Source organism: Salmo salar, chromosome ssa27 (assembly GCF_905237065.1).
Source record: "Salmo salar chromosome ssa27, Ssal_v3.1, whole genome shotgun sequence".
Taxonomy (NCBI): Eukaryota; Metazoa; Chordata; class Actinopteri; order Salmoniformes; family Salmonidae; genus Salmo; species Salmo salar.
This window is the reverse complement of record NC_059468.1, coordinates 22,145,961-22,165,101: the sequence shown is the minus strand read 5'-3', so window position 1 is coordinate 22,165,101 and position 19,141 is coordinate 22,145,961. Positions and strand designations below refer to the sequence as shown.

General features: G+C 45.9%; 1 protein-coding gene across 6 annotated transcripts; it reads left to right on the top strand.

The window, feature by feature from the left end:
- The first annotated feature begins 4,397 nt into the window (after positions 1-4,397).
- Positions 4,398-19,058, top strand: LOC106588704 (large proline-rich protein BAG6). Of its 6 annotated transcripts, none has more exons than XM_014177973.2 (24): positions 4,398-4,461; positions 5,103-5,192; positions 5,353-5,470; positions 7,201-7,412; positions 11,015-11,086; positions 11,159-11,281; positions 11,383-11,558; positions 11,660-11,789; positions 12,862-13,062; positions 13,229-13,460; positions 13,716-13,775; positions 13,929-14,212; positions 14,315-14,393; positions 14,585-14,856; positions 15,102-15,369; positions 15,676-15,845; positions 16,013-16,066; positions 16,141-16,243; positions 16,402-16,526; positions 16,822-17,010; positions 17,206-17,415; positions 17,709-17,816; positions 18,059-18,196; positions 18,412-19,058. In XM_014177973.2, the coding sequence occupies exons 2-24, from the start codon at positions 5,112-5,114 to the stop codon at positions 18,508-18,510; spliced, it is 3,504 nt and encodes a 1,167-aa protein (XP_014033448.2). In that variant the 5' UTR covers positions 4,398-4,461; positions 5,103-5,111; the 3' UTR covers positions 18,511-19,058. The 6 variants fall into 6 exon arrangements, with proteins under 6 accessions (XP_014033448.2, XP_014033449.2, XP_014033446.2 ...); XM_014177974.2 differs by having other exon boundaries at positions 4,425-4,440; XM_014177971.2 differs by lacking the exon at positions 4,398-4,461 and adding an exon at positions 4,475-4,793 and having other exon boundaries at positions 5,106-5,192.
- Positions 19,059-19,141: the final 83 nt, after the last annotated feature.

Here is a 19,141-nt window from a genome sequence, read left to right as displayed (position 1 = left end):
GTTCACTCAATACAATTATATTTTTCTAATTGTCTTTCTCAATAACGTTTGTGTATTGTCCCATAAAATAATCTGTAGTCTTGACCTGACTGCAGTTTAGCGGTCGTAACTGACTTCAGTGGGCAAATGCTCACCTTTGATGGCCACTGGCACGCTGGAGACGTGTGCTCTTCACGGATGAATCCCGGTTCCAACTGTACTGGGCAGATGGCAGACAGCGTGTATGGTGTCGCGTGGGCGAGCAGTTTGCTGATGTCAACGTTTTGAAAAGAGTGCCCCATGGTGGGGTTATGGTATGGGCAGGCATGAGCTACGGACAACAAACACAATTGCATTTTATCGATGGCAATTTGAATGCACAGAGATACCATGATGAGATCCTGAGGCCCATTGTCGTGCCATTCATCTGCCACTATCACCTCATGTTTCAGCGTGATAATTCACGGCCCCATGTTGCAAGCATCTGTACACAATTCCTGGAAGTTGAAAATGTCCAAGTTCTTCCATGGCCTGCATACTCACCAGACATGTCACCCATTGAGCATGTTTGGGATGCTCTGGATCGACTTTTACAACTGTGTGTTCCAGTTCCCGCCAATATCCAGCAACTTCGCACAGCCATTGAAGAGGAGTGGGACAACATTCCTCAGGCCACAATCAACAGCCTGATCATCTCTATGCGAAGGAAATGGCAAATGGTGGTCACATCAGATACTGACTGGTTTTCTGATCCATGCTTCTATCTGTATTCTCAGTCGTGAAATCCATAGATTGGGGCCTAATTCATTTATTTCAATTGACTGATTTCCTTATATAAACTGTAACTCAGTAAAATCTTTGCAATTGTTCCTGTTGTTTATATTTTTGTTCAGTGTGTGTATATACTGTGTGTGTATATAATTTTATTTTGCGAAACCCCCCCCCCCCCCAATGCAATTCCCCTGTTGTGACCTCAACTTTAAATACCACTTCATTCGTTTCTAGCCGCACCCCTGGACAGTAGTGGGAAATGTAGTTCTTAACCATGTGTTTTCTATGTGCAGGTTGAGAACAGGGATTACAGATACAGTCTTACAGCAGCAGGCTAGCAGAGCCAGGAACATTCGGGGATACAGACTGGGATTGGAGGACTTTGCTCAGTACCTCGACCTACCTGTGACGGACATGCTCACAGAGTTACACAGCCTTTTTAACCAGGTAGGTATCTAATACACACCACACATAACTCACATACCAGAAGTATCCCACACACACACTACTTTTATTCATGCAATCAAAATTTGTAGAAATAAATATCCATCTGTGTTGTTCTCTCTTCTGCTCCCTCTCTCTCTTTCTGAAGCATGGAGATGGGCAAATAGATGTCAGGGAGTATGTGATAGCCCTGTCTGTGGCGTGTCAACCCTCTAAAGCCATGGACACCCTCAGGCTGGCCTTTGGGGTGAGTGAAAGACAATGACGCATTATAACAGTTCCTATGAAACACTATATAAGAGCCCTATGACTGCTATTACTAGGTACTATAATAGCCCCATGCCTGTTACTATAAAGCGTTATAAAATAACTGTCTGCTCTAAAGCGTAATAACTGTCCTATGTCCTGACCCTGGTCAGATGTACGAGGCGAAGGAGGACAGGGCGATCGTGGGAAAAGAGCTGGCGTCCATTTTGAGAACGGCGTTGGGGGTAGCAGAGGTCGACGTTACAGAGTTGTTCTCAGCGATCGACACACTTGACGCAGGGAAGATCACACATGGTGATATCACACGCTAACACCCTTGCCTTTCTTGCGCTAACACTTGCACTTGTCTTTTCTCACCAGCACTGACTTTGCTGATAGTTGCTTTATTGAGGAAAAGGTTTTACCAACTATGATTGTGATATGTGGTTGTGTCACCTAACTACTTATAAGTTGAATGCACTGTAAGTCTGCTAAATGACTAAAATGTAATGAAATCCAACTAACGGGATCACGGTCAACCCTGCCATTACAATCTCGCTCTCGGTTTGTCCTTCCCTCTCTATATCCATCTGTAGATGACTTCTGTCGGTTTGTGGTGCAGCATCCAGACTTTGCTCAGGAGTACCTTCTCTCCTCCAGGGAAACCCCCTCTACCCCCCACACCGTCCCGCTGACCAACGGGTTCAGTGTGGACCGTTACAACACAGAGGAGCCGACCTGCGGTCTCCCTGGACAGAAGAGGAAAGAAGACTGAGAGACACTCAAATGGATCCATCTACTGCCTATGACCGAGAGGAAGGAGGAAGGAGGGATAGGAGGAGGACTGGGTTGCCCTGGACCTCTACCAAACAAATCTATGTTCTACAGTTACTATAGCTTCTCTGTCATTGTGGCCTGTATGTTCTACCAGAGAGAAAGAGCGAGGGATAGTTTATATCGGGATAAGGAGGGGTGGATAGAGAGGGAAGTAAGAAACTATCAGACGGATAGAGGAGATTGAGACTGTGAAAAGGAGAGATGGTGGTGGAGAAGGGTTGGGTATGTTGAAGGAAAGAAGAAGAGGAGGATGAGGTAGGGATGGAGAGATAGATAGAGTTGGTTAGTGAGAGGATATGAGGGAGGGTGGAGCCGATCCGTTCCTCCGGACACCATCTCACACCAATACTCCATCTTTGTTTTGTCTGCTAGTGTTTTCAAGGACTTTATGCTTTCTAACTTTCCAACATGAGTTACAGGAACTGGACACCTGAAGTTTTCAGGAGTTCATCAAACACTTTGGCTATTTATTGTAAAAAGGGTTTTACTTTTTTCTTGTGTATAGGTATTTATTTGTCTTTCATTTTTATCAATCTATCTATGTCCGTTATTATGACTACTGTGCACACTCCAGTAAGATTTGTATTTATTTTTAAGGTCAGTTTTATCAGGTGATTAAGCACCAAATTGAGCTCAGCTTAATCACTGCCTTTCATAACGAGATTGACTGAGATTTGTTGGATCGAGCTGAAACGGGCTAACATCCAGACTCAAACTATTCTTCAACTAAGCATCTCCCTGCCTCGTAGACCATAGCAACTCACAACAAGGTTTTAAAATGGATGAATACGGGACCAAACTTCAACTTCTTCTTTTTAAACCAGGGCCTCTTGCGCATTCACATTGAGCTCCTTGTTGCCTTTTTAAACCATTAAAAAAACATGTGTTATTTTAATGGTGTCTGAGCTTAAGTGAAGCATCTAACAGCATAAGTATCTTTCTTTTCATAAACATGAGGATTGGGGTCTTCAGGTGAACATGTGTTTATTGTTTTCTCTTTTCTTATTGGATGAACAGAGAACCAGAGTTGGGATCCATCTCAAATGGCACCCTATACTCTATATAGCGCACATTTGTCTCTGGTCATAAGCAATGCACTATATAGGGAATAGGGTGCATTTGGGACGTAGCCTCAGTTAAAATATTCAGATAAGAGGTTTCCCTCATTTTCTTTAGTTGCCTCTCTCATATCACTCTGGAAGTAAGTTGCCCTTAGGCAAAGATCTAGGATCAGCTCACCTTGCTGAAATTCTAACATGAACCATTTTAAGCATCGGCAATCATGAAACTGATCTGGGATCAGTTCTGACTTTATGATAAGCGATCAATCTGTTGCCTTTTTGTACTGGTTTTGTTTTGGGAATTCTCTGCAGTTTGGCTTTGAAGTGACACCTTTTGTATGTTGTACATTTGTGGTATATAAATCTTTGAATGTTTTTGAGTATTCATTTTGTAAGAAAGTGGATTGGAAATTATGAATAACTATGCAGTGCTCCCTGCCTTTAATGTTGAGAATTAAATCATGACATTTCCACAACTGCAGTGTTCTTTATTTCCACTAGTAGGAGCTCTGCTCCTGAAATAGATATTCAGTTGATTTGATGGTGGTTATTCTACGCCTATGGCAAGTGGCCTATCTCCAACTGCCTTATATCTGCACCAATAAGAGAACGCGTGAAAGCAATGTCTGTGGGATTTGTACTCAACGGTGTAGTTCTGAACGTTGTGTCATGAAGGTAATAGGTTAAAATTGCGCCCATGGACACACACCATCTTGGCGTCAGCTAAAAATTGACCAGATTAAGCTCAAATTGAGATGAGGAAAAAGAGCGGGATGAATTAAAGGGAACACCACTCCAAATCTAATTCCCAAGGTCCAGAGAGTGAGAGCGAACATTCAAGTACATTAGATGTTCAAGTACACTGATGTTACACTCCAACTGTAAATTGATAATTTGTACAAATTGTTTTCAAGTCTACAGTTGTACTGTGTTCGCGCTCTCAATTCAAATGGCTTTATTGGCATGGGAACATATGTTTATGCACACAGACTCGTACCAAAACAAACAGGCATTTAAAATGAACACTCCCATTTTGTGCGTCATATGGGTCCTTGCACTACATGGTGTCGCACTTTAGCAACCATTCAACGGAATGTGAACTGTAAATATTTGGATAGACAAAGTAACTAATTGCTCATGTAACGCCATTGCAATCTCATCAACAGTGTATTTACGTGCTATGACATTGAACGAAGACAATTACAATCAATTATAATTGAGATTAACGGCTGAATCACGTCCGGACGTAATAGGGAGTCCCATAGGGCGGCGCTTAATTGGCCCAGCGTCGTCCGAGTTTGGCCGTCATTGTAATTAAGAATGTGTTCTTAACTGACTTGCCTAGTTAAATAAAGGTTAAATAAAAAATGTCAGCTGGCTTCCTGATTTAAATACATGTAGATTAGCTAGCTGGCTAGCAAGCTAATAACAGCCTCGATTCAAGTGAGAATACAGGTATTGTACTCAACGATTTAGCTACCAATCGAGGGGTGATGGGATAACCATCAGGGGTGTAATCATTAAACCGATTCTGTTGCAAAACGTTTTGCTACAGAAACCGTTTACTCCAAACTGAAAACTCAAACCAAGTTTCTATTGGACATATTCGGGTAACGTTAGGTCCCTCCTTTCCGTTTCGTTGTGTTTTTGTTTGCTTCAACTTGGTTCTTAAGCGGTTTCTGCAATGAATACACCCCAGTTGTCTTCATGGCTGGACATTTTATGGATAAAGTACATTTTCTGACTATTTATCTGTGCTCTTAGCAGAGAAACATGGAGGAGTCGGCAAGCACCATAGAGGTCACAGTGAAGACCCTGGACTCCCGGAACAGGAGCTACACTGTCCGGGGAGAGGTAGGCTGTGACTTCTGTTTTAGCCTGAAATCCAACGGAGTATATCCGTTTGGATTCCAGGCTACTTCTTTGTAGTCTTTATGCTGTACACTTATGAATGGGACATGCATTTATTCAGCCCTGTACTAGCGATGCACTGAGCCTGTTATTTCTCCTTCAGTTGACATTGAAGAAGTTCAAAGAACACATATCTGCGTCAGTGAATATCCCAGCGGACAAGCAGAGACTAATCTACCAGGGCAGAGTGTTGCAGGACGAGAGGACACTGAATGAATACAGTGAGTAAAAAAGCCAGCAACTCTTCTATTCAATGGACACCGTTAGTAATATAAACTCAGCAAAAAAGAAACGTCCTCTCACTGTCAACTCTTTCTTTTTATTTTCAGCAAACTTAACATGTGTAAATATTTTTGTATGAATTTGTATCAACTGAGACAAACTGAACAATTTCCACAGACATGTGACTAACAGAAATGGAATGTGTCCCTGAACAAAGGGGGTGGTCAAAAGTAAAAGTCAGTATCTTGTGTGGCCACCAGCTGCATTAAGTACTGCGGTGCATCTCCTCATGGACTGCACCAGATTTGCCAGTTCTTGCTGTGAGATGTTACCCCACTCTTCCACCAAGCCACCTGCAAGTTCCCGGACATTTCTGGGGGGGAATGGCTCTACCCCTCAACCTCCGATCCAACCGGTCCCAGATGCGCTCAATGGGATTGAGATCCGGGCTCTTTGCTGGCCATGGCAGAACACTGACATTCCTGTCTTGTAGGAAATCATGCACAGAAGGAGCAGTATGGCTGGTGGCATTGTCATGCCTGAGGGTCATGTCAGGATGAGCCTGCAGGAAGGGTACCACATGAGGGAGGAGGATGTCTTCCCTGTAACGCACAGCATTGAGATTACTTGCAATGACAACAAGCTCAGTCCGATGATGCTGTGACACACCGCCCCAGACCATGATGGACCCTCCACCTCCAAATCGATCCCGCTGCAGAGTACAGGTCTTGGTGTAACGCTCATTCCTTCGACGATAAACACGAATCCGACCATCACCCCTGTTGAGACAACCGTGACTCATCAGTGAAGAGCACTTTTTGCCAGTCCTGTCTGGTCCAGCGATGGTGGGTTTGTGCCCATAGGTGACGTTGTTGCCGGTGAGGACCTGCCTTACAACAGGCCTACAAGCCCTCAGTCCAGCCTCTCTCAGCCTCTCTCAGCCTATTGAGGACAGTCTGAGCACTGATGGAGGGATTTTGTGTTCCTGGTGTAACTCGGGCAGTTGTTGTTGCCGTCCTGTACCTGTCCCGCAGGTGTGATGTTCGGATGTACCGATCCTGTGCAGGTGTTATTACACGTGGTCTGCCACTGCGAGGACGATCAGCTGTCCGTCCTGTCTCCCTGTAGCGCTGTCTTAGGCGACTCACAGTACGGACATTGCAATTTATTGATCTGGCCACATCTGCAGTCCTCATGCCTCTTGCAGCTAGCCTAATGCACGTTCACGCAGATGAGCAGGGACCCTGGGCATCTTTCTTTTGGTGTTTTTCAGAGTTGGTAGAAAAGCCTCTTGTGCCCTAACTGTGACCTTAATTGCCTACCGTCTGTAAGCTGTTAGTGTCTTAATGACCGTTCCACAGGTGCATATTCATTGTTTATGGTTCATTGAACAAGCATGGGAAACCGTGTTAAAACCCTTTACAATGATCTGTGAAGTTATTTGGATTTTTACAAATTATTTTTCAAAGACAGGGTCCTGAAAAAGGGACGTTACTTTTTTTGCTGAGTTTACTACATGCATAGTCTCTGCACTGTTTTAAAACAGCAAAACAGTTGAGATTGCTGGAAATCTCACAAACTTTGCCTTTAAAATAAGTAATGGTATATTGATGGTGTTGTAAATGAGAACACCTTGCTCTGGTATCCTCTGACCCGCTGTTCTCCTCTCCCCTCCACACTCATTCTTCCCTGCACTCTCATCCACTCCTTCTCACTCTCTTGCTTTCAGATGTAGCTGATAAAGTGATCCACCTAGTGGAGCGTGCTCCTCCTCAGACCTCCCGATCTGCTGGCGGGCGAGGAGGAGTGTCATCAGGAGGAACAGAGGGAGGTGCCGCCACCACCTCCTCCCAGGGAGGCCCCCAGGACCGCAACGGGAGCAGCTACGTCATGCTGGGAACCTTCAACCTGCCTGCCAACATGGACCCCCAGCAGATACAGGTGAGACAAGGTTGTGTGTTGGTGTGCACTGTGCAGCTGTTTCATAGAGTATTTATTAACAGGACCCTGAAAAGCTTCTACCCATAAGACTGCTAAGTAGTTAGTCCGGGTAGCTTTTGGTTAACTATTTCACTAACTACATTGACCCTTTTTGCAATAACTCTTAACTAATCACATACACTGCTGTTACTGTTTATTATCTATCCTGTTGCTTAGTCACTTTATCCCTACCTATATGTACAGTGCCTTGCAGAAGTAGTCATCCTCCTTGGTGTTTTTCCTATTTTGTTGCATTACAACCTGTAATTTAAATGGATTTTAATGTAATGGACATACACAAAATAGTTTCAATTGGTGAAATGGAAAAAATAACTTAAAAAAAATAATAAACTAAAAAAAAAACGAAAGTGGTGTATGCATATGTATTCACCCCCTTTGCTATGAAGCCCCTAAACAAGATCTGGTGCAACCAATTACCTTCAGAAGTCACATAATTGGTGAAAGTCCACCAGTGTGCAATCTGTCACATGATCTCTGTGTGTGTGTGTCTGTTCTGAAAGGCCCCAGAGTCTGCTCTCCAAACAGGTCAGGGACAAAGTTGTGGAGAAGTACAGATCAGGGTTTGGATATAAAAAAAAATATATCAGAAACTTTGAACAGCCCACGGCGTTCCATTATTACAAAATGGAAATAATATGGCACCACAACAAACCTGCCAAGAGAGGGCCACCCACCAAAACTCATGGACCAGGCAAGGAGGGCATTAATCAGAGGCAACAAAGAGACCAAAGATAACCCTGAAGCTGTTTCAAAGCTCCACAGCATCTGTCCGTAGGACCACTAAGCTGTACACTCCACAGAGCTGGGCTTTACAGAAGAGTGGCTAGAATACATTGCTTAAAAAAAAAAATAGGCAAACACATTTGGTGTTCACCAAAAGGCATGTGGGAGACTCCCCAAACGTATGGAAGAAAGTACTCAGATGAGACAAACTTTGCTTTTTGGCCACCAAGGAAAATGCTATTTCTGGTGCAAACCCAGCACCTCTCATCACCCCAAGAATACCATCCCCACAGTTAAGCGTGGTGGCAGCATCATGCTGTGGGGATGTTTTTCATCAGCAGGGACTGAGAAACTGGTCAGAATTGAAGGAATGATGAATGGCACCAAATACAGATATATTCTTGAGGGGAAACCTGTTTCAGTCTTCCAGAGATTTGAGACTGGGACGGCGGTTCACCTTCCAGCAGGACAATGACCCTAAGCATACTGCTAAAGCAACACTCGAGTGGTTTAAGGGGAAACATTTAAATGTCTTGGAATGGCCTAGTCAAAGCCCAGACCTCAATCCAATTGAGAGTCTGTGGTCTGACTTAAATATTGCTGTACACCAGTGGAACCCATCCAACTTGAAGGAGCTGGAGCAGTTTTGCCTTCAATGGGCAAAAATCCCAGTGGCTAGATGTGCCAAGCTTATAGAGACATGCTCCATGACACTTGCAGATGTAATTGCTGCAAAAGGTGGCTCTACAAAGTATTGACTTTTGGGGGGTGAATAGTTATGCACGCTCAAGCTTTCTGTTTTATTTTGTCATTTCTTTTTTGTTTCACAAAAAATATACTGCTCATAAAAATAAAGGGAACACTTAAACACATCCTAGATCTGAATGAAATAAATAATCTTATTAAATACTTTTCTTTACATAGTTCAATGTGCTGACAACAATCACACAAATAATCCATGGAAATCCAATTTATCAACCCATGGAGGTCTGGATTTGGAGTCGCACTCAAAATTAAAGTTGAAAACCACACTACAGGCTGATCCAACTTTGATGTAATGTCCTTAAAACAAGTCAAAATGAGGCTCAGTAGTGTGTGTGGCCTCCACGTGCCTGTATGACCTCCCTACAACGCCTGGGCATGCTCCTGATGAGGTGGCGGATGGTCTCCTGAGGGATCTCTTCCCAGACCTGGACTAAAGCATCCGCCAACTCCTGGACAGTCTGTGGTGCAACGTGGCGTTGGTGGATGGAGCGAGACATGTTGTCCCAGATGTGCTCAATTGGATTCAGGTCTGGGGAACGGGCGGGCCAGTCCATAGCATCAATGCCTTCCTCTTGCAGGAACTGCTGACACACTCCAGCGACATGTCTAGCATTGTCTTGCATTAGGAGGAACCCAGGGCCAACCGCACCAGCATATGGTCTCACAAGGGGTCTGAGGATCTCATCTCGGTACCTAATAGCAGTCAGGCTACCACTGGCGAGCACATGGAGGGCTATGCGGCCCCCCCATAGAAATGCCGCCACACCATGACTGACCCACCGCCAAACCGGTCATGCTGGAGGATGTTGCAGGCAGCAGAACGTTCTCCACGGCGTCTCCAGACTCTGTCACGTCTGTCACATGTGCTCAGTGTGAACCTGCTTTCATCTGTGAAGAGCACAGGGCGCCAGTGGCTAATTTGCCAATCTTGGTGTTCTCTGGCAAATGCCAAACGTCCTGCACGGTGTTGGGCTGTAAGCACAACCCCCACCTGTGGACATCGGATCCTCATACCACCCTCATGGAGTCTGTTTCTGACCGTTTGAGCAGACACATGCACATTTGTGGCCTGCTGGAGGTCATTTTGCAGGGCTCTGGCAGTGCTTCTCCTGCTCCTCCTTGCACAAAGGTGGAGGTAGCGGTCCTGCTGCTGGGTTGTTGCCCTCCTACGGCCTCCTCCACGTCTCCTGATGTACTGGCCTGTCTCCTGGTAGCGCCTCCATGCTCTGGACACTACGCTGACAGACACAGCAAACCTTCTTGCCACAGCTCGCATTGATGTGCCATCCTGGATGAGCTGCACTACCTGAGCCACTTGTGTGGGTTGTAGACTCCGTCTCATGCTACCACTAGAGTGAAAGCACCGCCAGCATTCAAAAGTGACCAAAACATCAGCCAGGAAGCATAGGAACTGAGAAGTGGTCTGTGGTCCCCACCTGCAGAACCATTCCTTTATTGGGGGTGTCTTGCTAATTGCCTATAATTTCCACCTGTTGTCTCTTCCATTTTCACAACAGCATGTGAAATGTATTGTCAATCAGTGTTGCTTCCTAAGTGGACAGTTTGATTTCACAGAAGTGTGATTGACTTGGAGTTACATTGTGTTGTTTAAGTGTTCCCTTTATTTTTTTTAGCAGTGTATTTCGCCTCTTCAAAGTGTTAAGCATGTTGTGTAAATCAAATGATAGGAACCAACCCCCCCCCCCTGTATCTACCTCAGTTACCTCGTACCCCTGCACATCGACTTAGTACTGGTACCCAGTGTACATTGCTAAGTTATCCTTAGTCATTCTGTATTTATTCCTTGTTTTTCTATCATTTTATTTTTACTCTGCATTGTTGGGAAAGACCTGGTAGCATTTCACTGTTAGTCTACACCTGAAGCATTTGACAAATACAATTTTAGAAAAATATTTTTCTTTGAATAAATCTCAAGCACCTAAAACATTTCTTGAATCCAAAAGTTTTAAAGGGTACCTGATGTATTTCTAGAATTAGTGTCTAGATGACTTGACTGTATCAAGTGTTGTAGTACTAACTGAATTCCTTGGCAGATGCAAGTGCAGCAGATGATGGCAGGAGTGGGAGAAGCAGGAAGGAACACCAGAGTCAGCACCAGCACTGGAGTAAGTATTTTTATTTATGTCATATTATATAGATTACTATTAAGGTATGTTCATGATTCATCTTGTTTCTAGCGCCATGGCTCAGTGGATATGCATATCAACGTTGACCAATCAGTGCAGAGCGAGCCCAGGATGAGGCTGCAATTGGCTGAGAACTTGCTAAGAGAAACCCAATCTCTGCTCCACAGACTGGAGGTAGTTACAACTCGCATACTTTGCTATGCTATTATTATGATATGCTACACATCTATTTTCAGTGCCGAGTTGTCTAAAAAGGTCAGCATGTTTGTTTGCAGGGTCAGCCCAGTGATGAGCCATCTCGAGCCGAGCCGGCGACGTCTCAGTCCACCTCTTCATCCTCTTCCTCTACAGCTGTCACTGAAGGAGCAGCACAGCCTATGGACGACACCCCTCCTACTCCACAGCCTCCCACCTCCACCCAGACAGAGGGACCACCCCACTCCGGGCCCAAGTAAGTGCTCAGGAGGGAACAGCGTAGCATAAAAAAAAAGGAAAATCAAGTAGAATTGAAACGCTTTCTCTTCCATGCCTACTGTCTCTCTCCCTCCCCAGCCACCCCAGCCCAGCGGCGCTTGTGGAGGTTTTGTCAGAGGTGAGGAGGGTGGAGGAGAGGCTTCGTCCCTTCATAGAGAGAACTCACTCCATCCTGGGGGCTGCCACTTCAGCAGACTACAACAACAACGTAAGCACTACAACTCCATTCCATTTCCCAGCAACTAGCTATTGCAACACATCACTTTTTTTACTTTTTTTTTTTACTTCAACCTTAAACTCCTGTTACATTTTCATCCTCAAGTGTCTAAGCCGCGGGGTGGGGGGGGCCTACTAAGCTGTATGGAATTGTTTTAAGGTCGTAGCAAGGATCATTTGATTTTTGAAAGGAAGTTTATTTATTTAATTTTTTTCTGGTGTCTGTCATTTGTATTTATTAGGGATCCCCATTAGCTGCTGCCAAGACAGCTACTCTTCCTGGGGTCAAAACACATTAAGGCACTTCACACATGCATATCTACAATACAAAATGTATAATACCACCATACAACAATATTACAATGTATGTGTGTACATATCTAAGAAAGATCAGGATTTTTTTTGTTCTTTGCCTCTGCTTAGTGCCAAAAATAAGTCTCCATATATACTTCCATTCATTTGTTTTCAACGGGTACTGGGGGACCTTCAGGTGAGGCCTGTGGGCGTCCTAGAGAAAACAACTGACATTTCATATTAGTGTGTAGCCCAAACTGTTTGGACGCTACAGACAGAAGTTGGCAGATCGGCTGTACCGACTCTCAACGAGTCCCAAGTAGCTTGTTGACTGGAGAGCGTCATCTTTCCATAGAGTTTGTAGACCAAACCGTTTGGATGCTACAGGCGATTTTGTGAGAAGACCAATTTTTGCGATATCTCATGGTCTGACAAACACCACTCTAGCTCTTTCACTGCAGATGAGGAAGTGCAACACTGGTGGATGCAGTGGATTGAGATGCATCTGATGCCAAAATCTGATCTCTAGTTTAAACTGACATTTTTATGGGGATGTTTGTATTATGCTAATTAGATTTCAGCGTGGGCGCAGACATTGACATTAGGCGGGTAACTTTAATGGTGTCCATGAGAAGAAAAGTTACATGATAAACTGCGCCGCAGAGTATAGTGAGTTTTTTTTTATAGGTCAGTCACAGTACTGTTTTGCACGAGGAAAATGGAGCCCCAAACAGACCAATCAATCACCACATTGTTGTTCTTTTCGTCAGACCCAGGAGAGAGAGGAGGACCAGCATGTTCTCAACCTGGTCGGGGAGGCTCTCCGTCTCCTTGGCAACACCCTGGTTGCCCTTAGCGACCTGCGTTGTAACCTGGCCACTCCTCCCCCCCGTCACCTCCATGTGGTTCGGCCCATGTCCCACTACAGCTCCCCGGTCCTGCTGCAGGGTGGTATGCACCACCACGTCCCGGTAGGTCACTGTTTGGAGAGTTTCTTCTACTTATATTATTTCAGTATCATGGCCTAATACTAACTAAACCTTGTACTTTTTACCAGTGTTTAGCTGTTGGTCCGGTGCAAATTTAAGGCCCAGTTGGGTACATGCATTACATTATTAACTTGACTTGTGTCTTCAGAGAAACCTTGGAAACTTGGGGACCACAGTGACTATGACATCCAATGGGAGGCAGGCAGCTGAGGGCCAAGCCCAACCTTCTCAGGCCCCTGGCCCACCAGAGAGCCAGGCCCTCCCTCCACAGCCCAACTCAGCCAATCAGCAGCCGGGTCGGGGCCAGGGGGCTCCGCATGTGATCAGAATCACCCACCAGACCATGGAGCCTGTGGTAATGATGCAGATGAACCTGGCTGGTGAGGGAGGGGACACATTTTTATTTTCTCTTGCGCTTGGCGAGTTGTCATGCCCTGTGTTTCTCATGCGTACCAAATGATCAATACATTAGGTAATCAATCCAAACCGAGAGAGACCGTAGTCATTGTTGATCTCCTATAGGAAACCTTAAAGTTTTGTTAGCGCAAGCCTGGAATGGAGCAATAGCTTGCATACCCAGTATGTATATTCAGAGTTGTAAGCTAATGTCTTCTCCCTGGTTGTCTCTACATTAGATTCTGGCAGCAGCCCTCAGGTCCAAGGACAACAGATCCCTATTGGTACTGGACAGCCTGGTGAGTGCTTTTGACCCCTACATTATATTCACTATGGTATATACACCAGACAGCCTTACATGACTCCTATACCACAGTCTCTGAAGCACCAGTCCCTGGGATGTTGCTGACTGTTTAATCAAGTATATATTTCTGTGCCCTCTCAATCTGAAGGTGCCACTCCGGTCCACATCCCAGACCTTCCTCCAGAGTTCATGCAGGCCATCGTCCACCAGATCTCTCAGCAGACTGGTCACCCCGGGCGACCAGGAGCGGGTGTCCCCGGGACCACCTCCAGCTCTGAACCCTCTGCCCCTCACCCTGACAGCCCTCTGCCCCCTGGGGCCAGGGTGGCGGTCACACGCCCCTCTTTCTCCCCCCACATCCCCCAACCTGTGGTCACCAACATCAACCTCAGGGCTTCAGTGCCCCCTGCTGGCGGACAACACAACCTACAGGTGAGGCAAGGAGATGCAGACATGGAGAAGTCTGTGGAAGGACTTTGGTCTGGGTGTGCAGCCCTGCTCTTACGCGCTCATTCAACTGATCTCTTCTTCCAGGGCACACCTCTGGCTCACTCTCCCGTAACTCAGATGATCAGTGGTCTGGTTGGACAGCTCCAGATGCCTGGACACCAGGGTGAGTGATTGGTTGATTATTGTATTAAGTGAATGATGGGTTTTATTTTGTAGCGTTCAGTGCAATCACTGTGATTTTGCGTGGTATATTCAGATATCAAATTCTTTCTACAGATTTGCCATGTTTCTTTCAAAATACACATTTCTGGTTTGTGAAAATTAACAACGAATCACAAGTTGTCTTTTTCCCAGTTCCTCCAGGTGACCAGACATCCACCAGCTCCTCTTCTGCCTCCTCCAACCCTGTCCCTCCCCACCTCTCCTCTGGCCAGACCACCACCAATACCACCTCTGTGGGCCAGCCACCTGAGGGGGTTGCCGAGGCCAACCTAGCCCAGCTCCTGGGCTCCCTGCTGGGTGGAGCAGGCAGGCCAGGAGCCCCTGGTTCTGGAGCTAACCCACAAATCACTGTGACCGTACCTGGAGTCCCAGGGTTCTTCCAAGGCATGTCAGAATTCATCCAGGTGAGAGATGAAATTATTGAACCCTATTGGTAACTTCTTGAGAACTCTAATAATCCATTTGACTGAAAAGTACTTAGGTAATATAATCATGTAATTACGCTGTAATGAAGTTAAAGTAGTCATAAGTTGCATAGTCAATTAGCAGAAGTTGAAGTATTTTGTAATTAGCTAATTATTAGTCGTAAGTAAACTCCAGACAACTAGATGACTACAGTGTTACCCAATAGTTCCTCTCCCATTTCTAGGCTAACCAACCCGTGTTCTCCCGACCCACAACCCCACCTGGCCTGGAGCCTCCCCCTGGCCAAGGCACCCCTGCCCCCCCTTCTCAGGTGGCCCCTGGGGGTGTAGGGGACCCCTCCCTGAGCCCGGAGCTGTTTACAGGTATTGTCCAGGGGGTCCTCTCCACCATGATGGGGGCTCCGCATGGGAACGGGGAGAGCATCGCTCAGTTCATCCAGAGACTGTCTCAGACCACCAACCTCTTCACACCTGGATCTGGGGACACAGTCGGTGAGTCACTGAAAAGAGAACCTTGTAACACTTAACTGTTGTGCTGGTCTTTCACTCATACAGAAACGATTGTGGCTATTTCAACGGTTTTACTTGTAATGATTGGGATATGTGGTCGTCTTAGCTACTTAAGTTGAATACGTATTGTAAGTGTCTCTGGTCAAAAGACTAGAATATACATGTACGAAAGCTAAACATTTATCAATCTACACCTGACCTGATGGTGTGCCTTGCCACCTGTGATGTGATGGCCCATTTGGGAAAAAGGGAAATGCATTTTTGCTGAACACCTTCTTTGACCTGCAGGGTTCTTCAGGGACCTGTTGTCTCTGGTGGGTCAGAGTTTCTCCATGGTGGACATGGTGTTGTTACTCCACGGTAATGCCCAACCCCTCAGCCGCATCCAGCCCCAGCTCACTGACTTCTTCAACCAGCACTACCTGCAGGGTCCAGAGCCTACTGATGCCAATATCAACGTGAGTAACTCTGCTCTACTGCCACCTGCAGTTTTGCTGAGAATCATGGCATGAAGTTGCCACAGTATTCTCTGCATTAGCAGTGAACTTTAATTAAGACCAACGTTTGTGCCATTTCACCTCAAAGGGTGTGTTCTTTATTTGATCAAACTGTCTTGTCTTTGCAGGCAGCATCTGAGAACCTCATCAATGTCCTGGAGGAGTACATAACAGAGAGCATCGTAAGACTCACTCACTCTCAAATTGTCAAAATATGTTGATGTTGTAATAATACTGTACCTGGTCTCTCTCTCAGGCCACAGTGACAGTGAGAGAGGGAGTGGACATCATTCAAACCACCGTCTCTTTCCTTAGACAGCAGTTCACCCGTATGGCCACGCACATCCTACGCTGCACAGGTAAAACACGCAAACCCCTTAGGTAAAATACAGCTTTGCTATATTAGGTCCTACGCATTGTTACCTCACTGGAATACTGACAACCCTACTCTAGTACCTAACAGTAGCATGACTGTACATCTGTTGCTGGTGATGTCTGTGTCTCTACCTCTCTGCAGACCACACGTTTGGCCCCCGCCTGCTGCTGCTCTGCACCCAGGGTCTGTTTGAGTGTCTGGCTCTCAACCTTTACTGTCTCCGAGGGGAACAGGGAGCTCTCACCCAAGTCATCAATCACCACATCGTTAGTACTCTATTATTTGATGGACTTTAGTGTCTCCCCCACCGGTCCTCAGGACCATAGCCATTCCACATATTCTCCTGTTTCACTACATTTACATTGTCATTTAGCAGACGCTCTTATCCAGAGCGACTTTCAGTAGCGAGTACATACATTTAATTTGTTCTTTCTTACTGTACAAGCTAGTTGCTGAACGAGTCAATGAATCAGTTGAATCCCATTGTATCTGGTAGTTTAGGTTATGGGTTGAGTCCTGTTTGGTGTGGATGGTATAGATCTATGTTTTCTCTGTCCACAGAGGAGGATGTCAGCAGAGGTCAACCCCAGCCTGGTCAACTGGCTGAGCAGTATGATGACCATGAGACTCCACGTCATCCTGGAGCACAACCCAGTCACTGAGGACCACATCCAGCACTATGTCATCCACACACGGAGAGCAGAGCCTGGGGCACAGGCTGGACAGCAGACAGACACACAGAACATGGAGGTGAGTGATTGTGTATGGAGGTACATAGGTTAGTTTTTCCAGGTGGTGTTATCTGAGGCTTGTAAGGACACTGCATGCTTGGGCACACCTAGAAAAAGATCTGGTAATTCCATGACATCAGCAAGGAAGTTCACAGCTTTGAGACATGTTATCTTCATACAGCTAACCTTCTCCTCTCTCTCTCCCTATCACTAGATGGCTGAAGGTCTGTCTCCGGCCCCAGCCACCACAGCAGGGGAGGCCATAGTTTCATCAGGGGACAGACAAGCAGTTGGAGCGTCCCCTGGGGTGACCACCCCCTCGTGGAGAGCATCAGGGGAGATCGGAAGAGCCGTTGCCATGGCAGCAGGAAGAAGGGAGGAGTCTGTAGGAGACGTGGAGCCCTGGGCAGCTGCAGTGCCCCCTGTAAGGGACTAGGCTTTACTGTTTAGGGCAGCGTTTCCCAAACTCTGTTCTGGGGACCCCGTAACACTACACAGCTGATTCAAATAATCAACTCCTCAACCTTTGGTTATTTGAATCAGCTTAGGAAACCTGGACCGAGTTTGGAAATGGCTGGTTTAGGGGTTAAGTGCCTTGCTCAAGGCACAAAGTCAAGAGATGGCATTTAGGATGCCTAGAATCCCACCAGACGTAGTATTTGAACGTGTGACTATACGGTTACAGGCCCACCTCTTCAACTTGTTTGTGTTCATCAGGAGTGGGTTCCTATCATCAGACATGACATGCTGTCTCAGAGGAAGATGAAGACTCAGCCCCCTCTGTCTGACGCATACCTCCACGGGATGCCTGCCAAGAGGAGGAAGGTGAGTGTGTGGGTGGGGGGGCCTAAGACTGCCCATGGAACATTCTTGAAGCAAATGCCTGAACTTTCCTGGTTATTCTGACTTGTCTCTAAAGCAAGTGAGAGCGAAACATCAAATAAAAATGTGCATTTCTCATTTAGTCAAATTGAGGTAATACTTCTCCGTTTCAAAGAAAATTCTCCCATTTCATACCGACTGAACACACCTCTGGTTAGTGTTGACCTGTTATCCCCCTCACCCAGACTCACCAGGGTGAGGGCCCTCAACTGTCCCTGTCTGAGGCAGTGAGCCGGGCTGCAGGAGTCATGCATGTCACTAGCCCAGATGGCCTCCAGGGGGAGCTAGAGGAGCCAGAGCTGCAGGAGGCCTACCAAGAACAGGTAAACTACGACCAGTGTTGCTTTCTAGAGGGTGCAACGTCATCCCTAATCCAATCAAACATACATTTGTAAGGAAGAGGGCAAAAGTTTAAAAAGTAAATAAACAGAGCCCAAACCTCTATTTCTAGCTCATGTTCACTCTGAAACAGCAGGGTGAACGAGACTTGGAAGTGTGTCAACGTGAGACTAACAGGCCCTAACCTTGTGTTTCTCAGGTGAGGAGTGACATCAAAGAGAGAGTGAGGGATGACCAAGACTTCAGCTCTGAGCGTTTCCCCAACACTCACCGGGCCTTCTCTCTAGATGACTCTTAAATCTCATTGGTCCTTAAGCTTGTCAACAACTCCATCTAGCCAATCAGTTTTCTTCCTGGATGACTTCTAATCTGATTGGTTACCACACCTGTCAATAACCACATCTAGCCAATCACTCTCAACCATGTGATGTATCCAGGGGTGTGTTCATCATCATGTCAGCTTGATTCGGGTCATTTCTATCTTCATGTAACGTGCCCCAGACTCCATTCTGCAACATTGATGTATGGACAAGGGCAAAGAACACAAGAGACATGACTTGCTTAGACCCTGCTTTCTCATTGGGCTGCCACGGAAAATGCCACTCATTGAAAACCAGAGAAGAGCTTTACCACCTGTCTGTCATCTGTCAATGGAAAATGTCAGTCTATCTTCGGCCAAAACAATGCTTTCTCATTCCAACAAACTAGTTCCTAACTGGTTGTCATCTGCATGTCCTGTTGTCCTTATGAGGCTTCAACTTGTAAATGAGCACAAATTGTACATTGTATTAAGAATGTGATAATGCAACAGCTATTTCTTAAGTTAATAAAGTAGTGCAACCTTTCCATAGGATTTTTTGTTTTGTTGTGTTTAGCTCGGTATCCTCACTAGAGGTGAATGAAGAATTTGCCTGTTTAAACTAGACTGA

What these genes read in the sequence shown, in the direction of transcription:
- LOC106588704 (XM_014177973.2), top strand. Translation starts at nt 5,112, where the DNA reads ATGGAGGAGTCGGCAAGCACCATAGAGGTCACAGTGAAGACCCTGGAC. An exon ending in CTCTGCTCCACAGACTGGAG is followed by an intron (nt 11,282 to 11,382) that starts GTAGTTACAACT and finishes GTTTGTTTGCAG; the next exon opens with GGTCAGCCCAGTGATGAGCC. An exon ending in AGGAGGCCTACCAAGAACAG is followed by an intron (nt 18,197 to 18,411) that starts GTAAACTACGAC and finishes TGTGTTTCTCAG; the next exon opens with GTGAGGAGTGACATCAAAGA.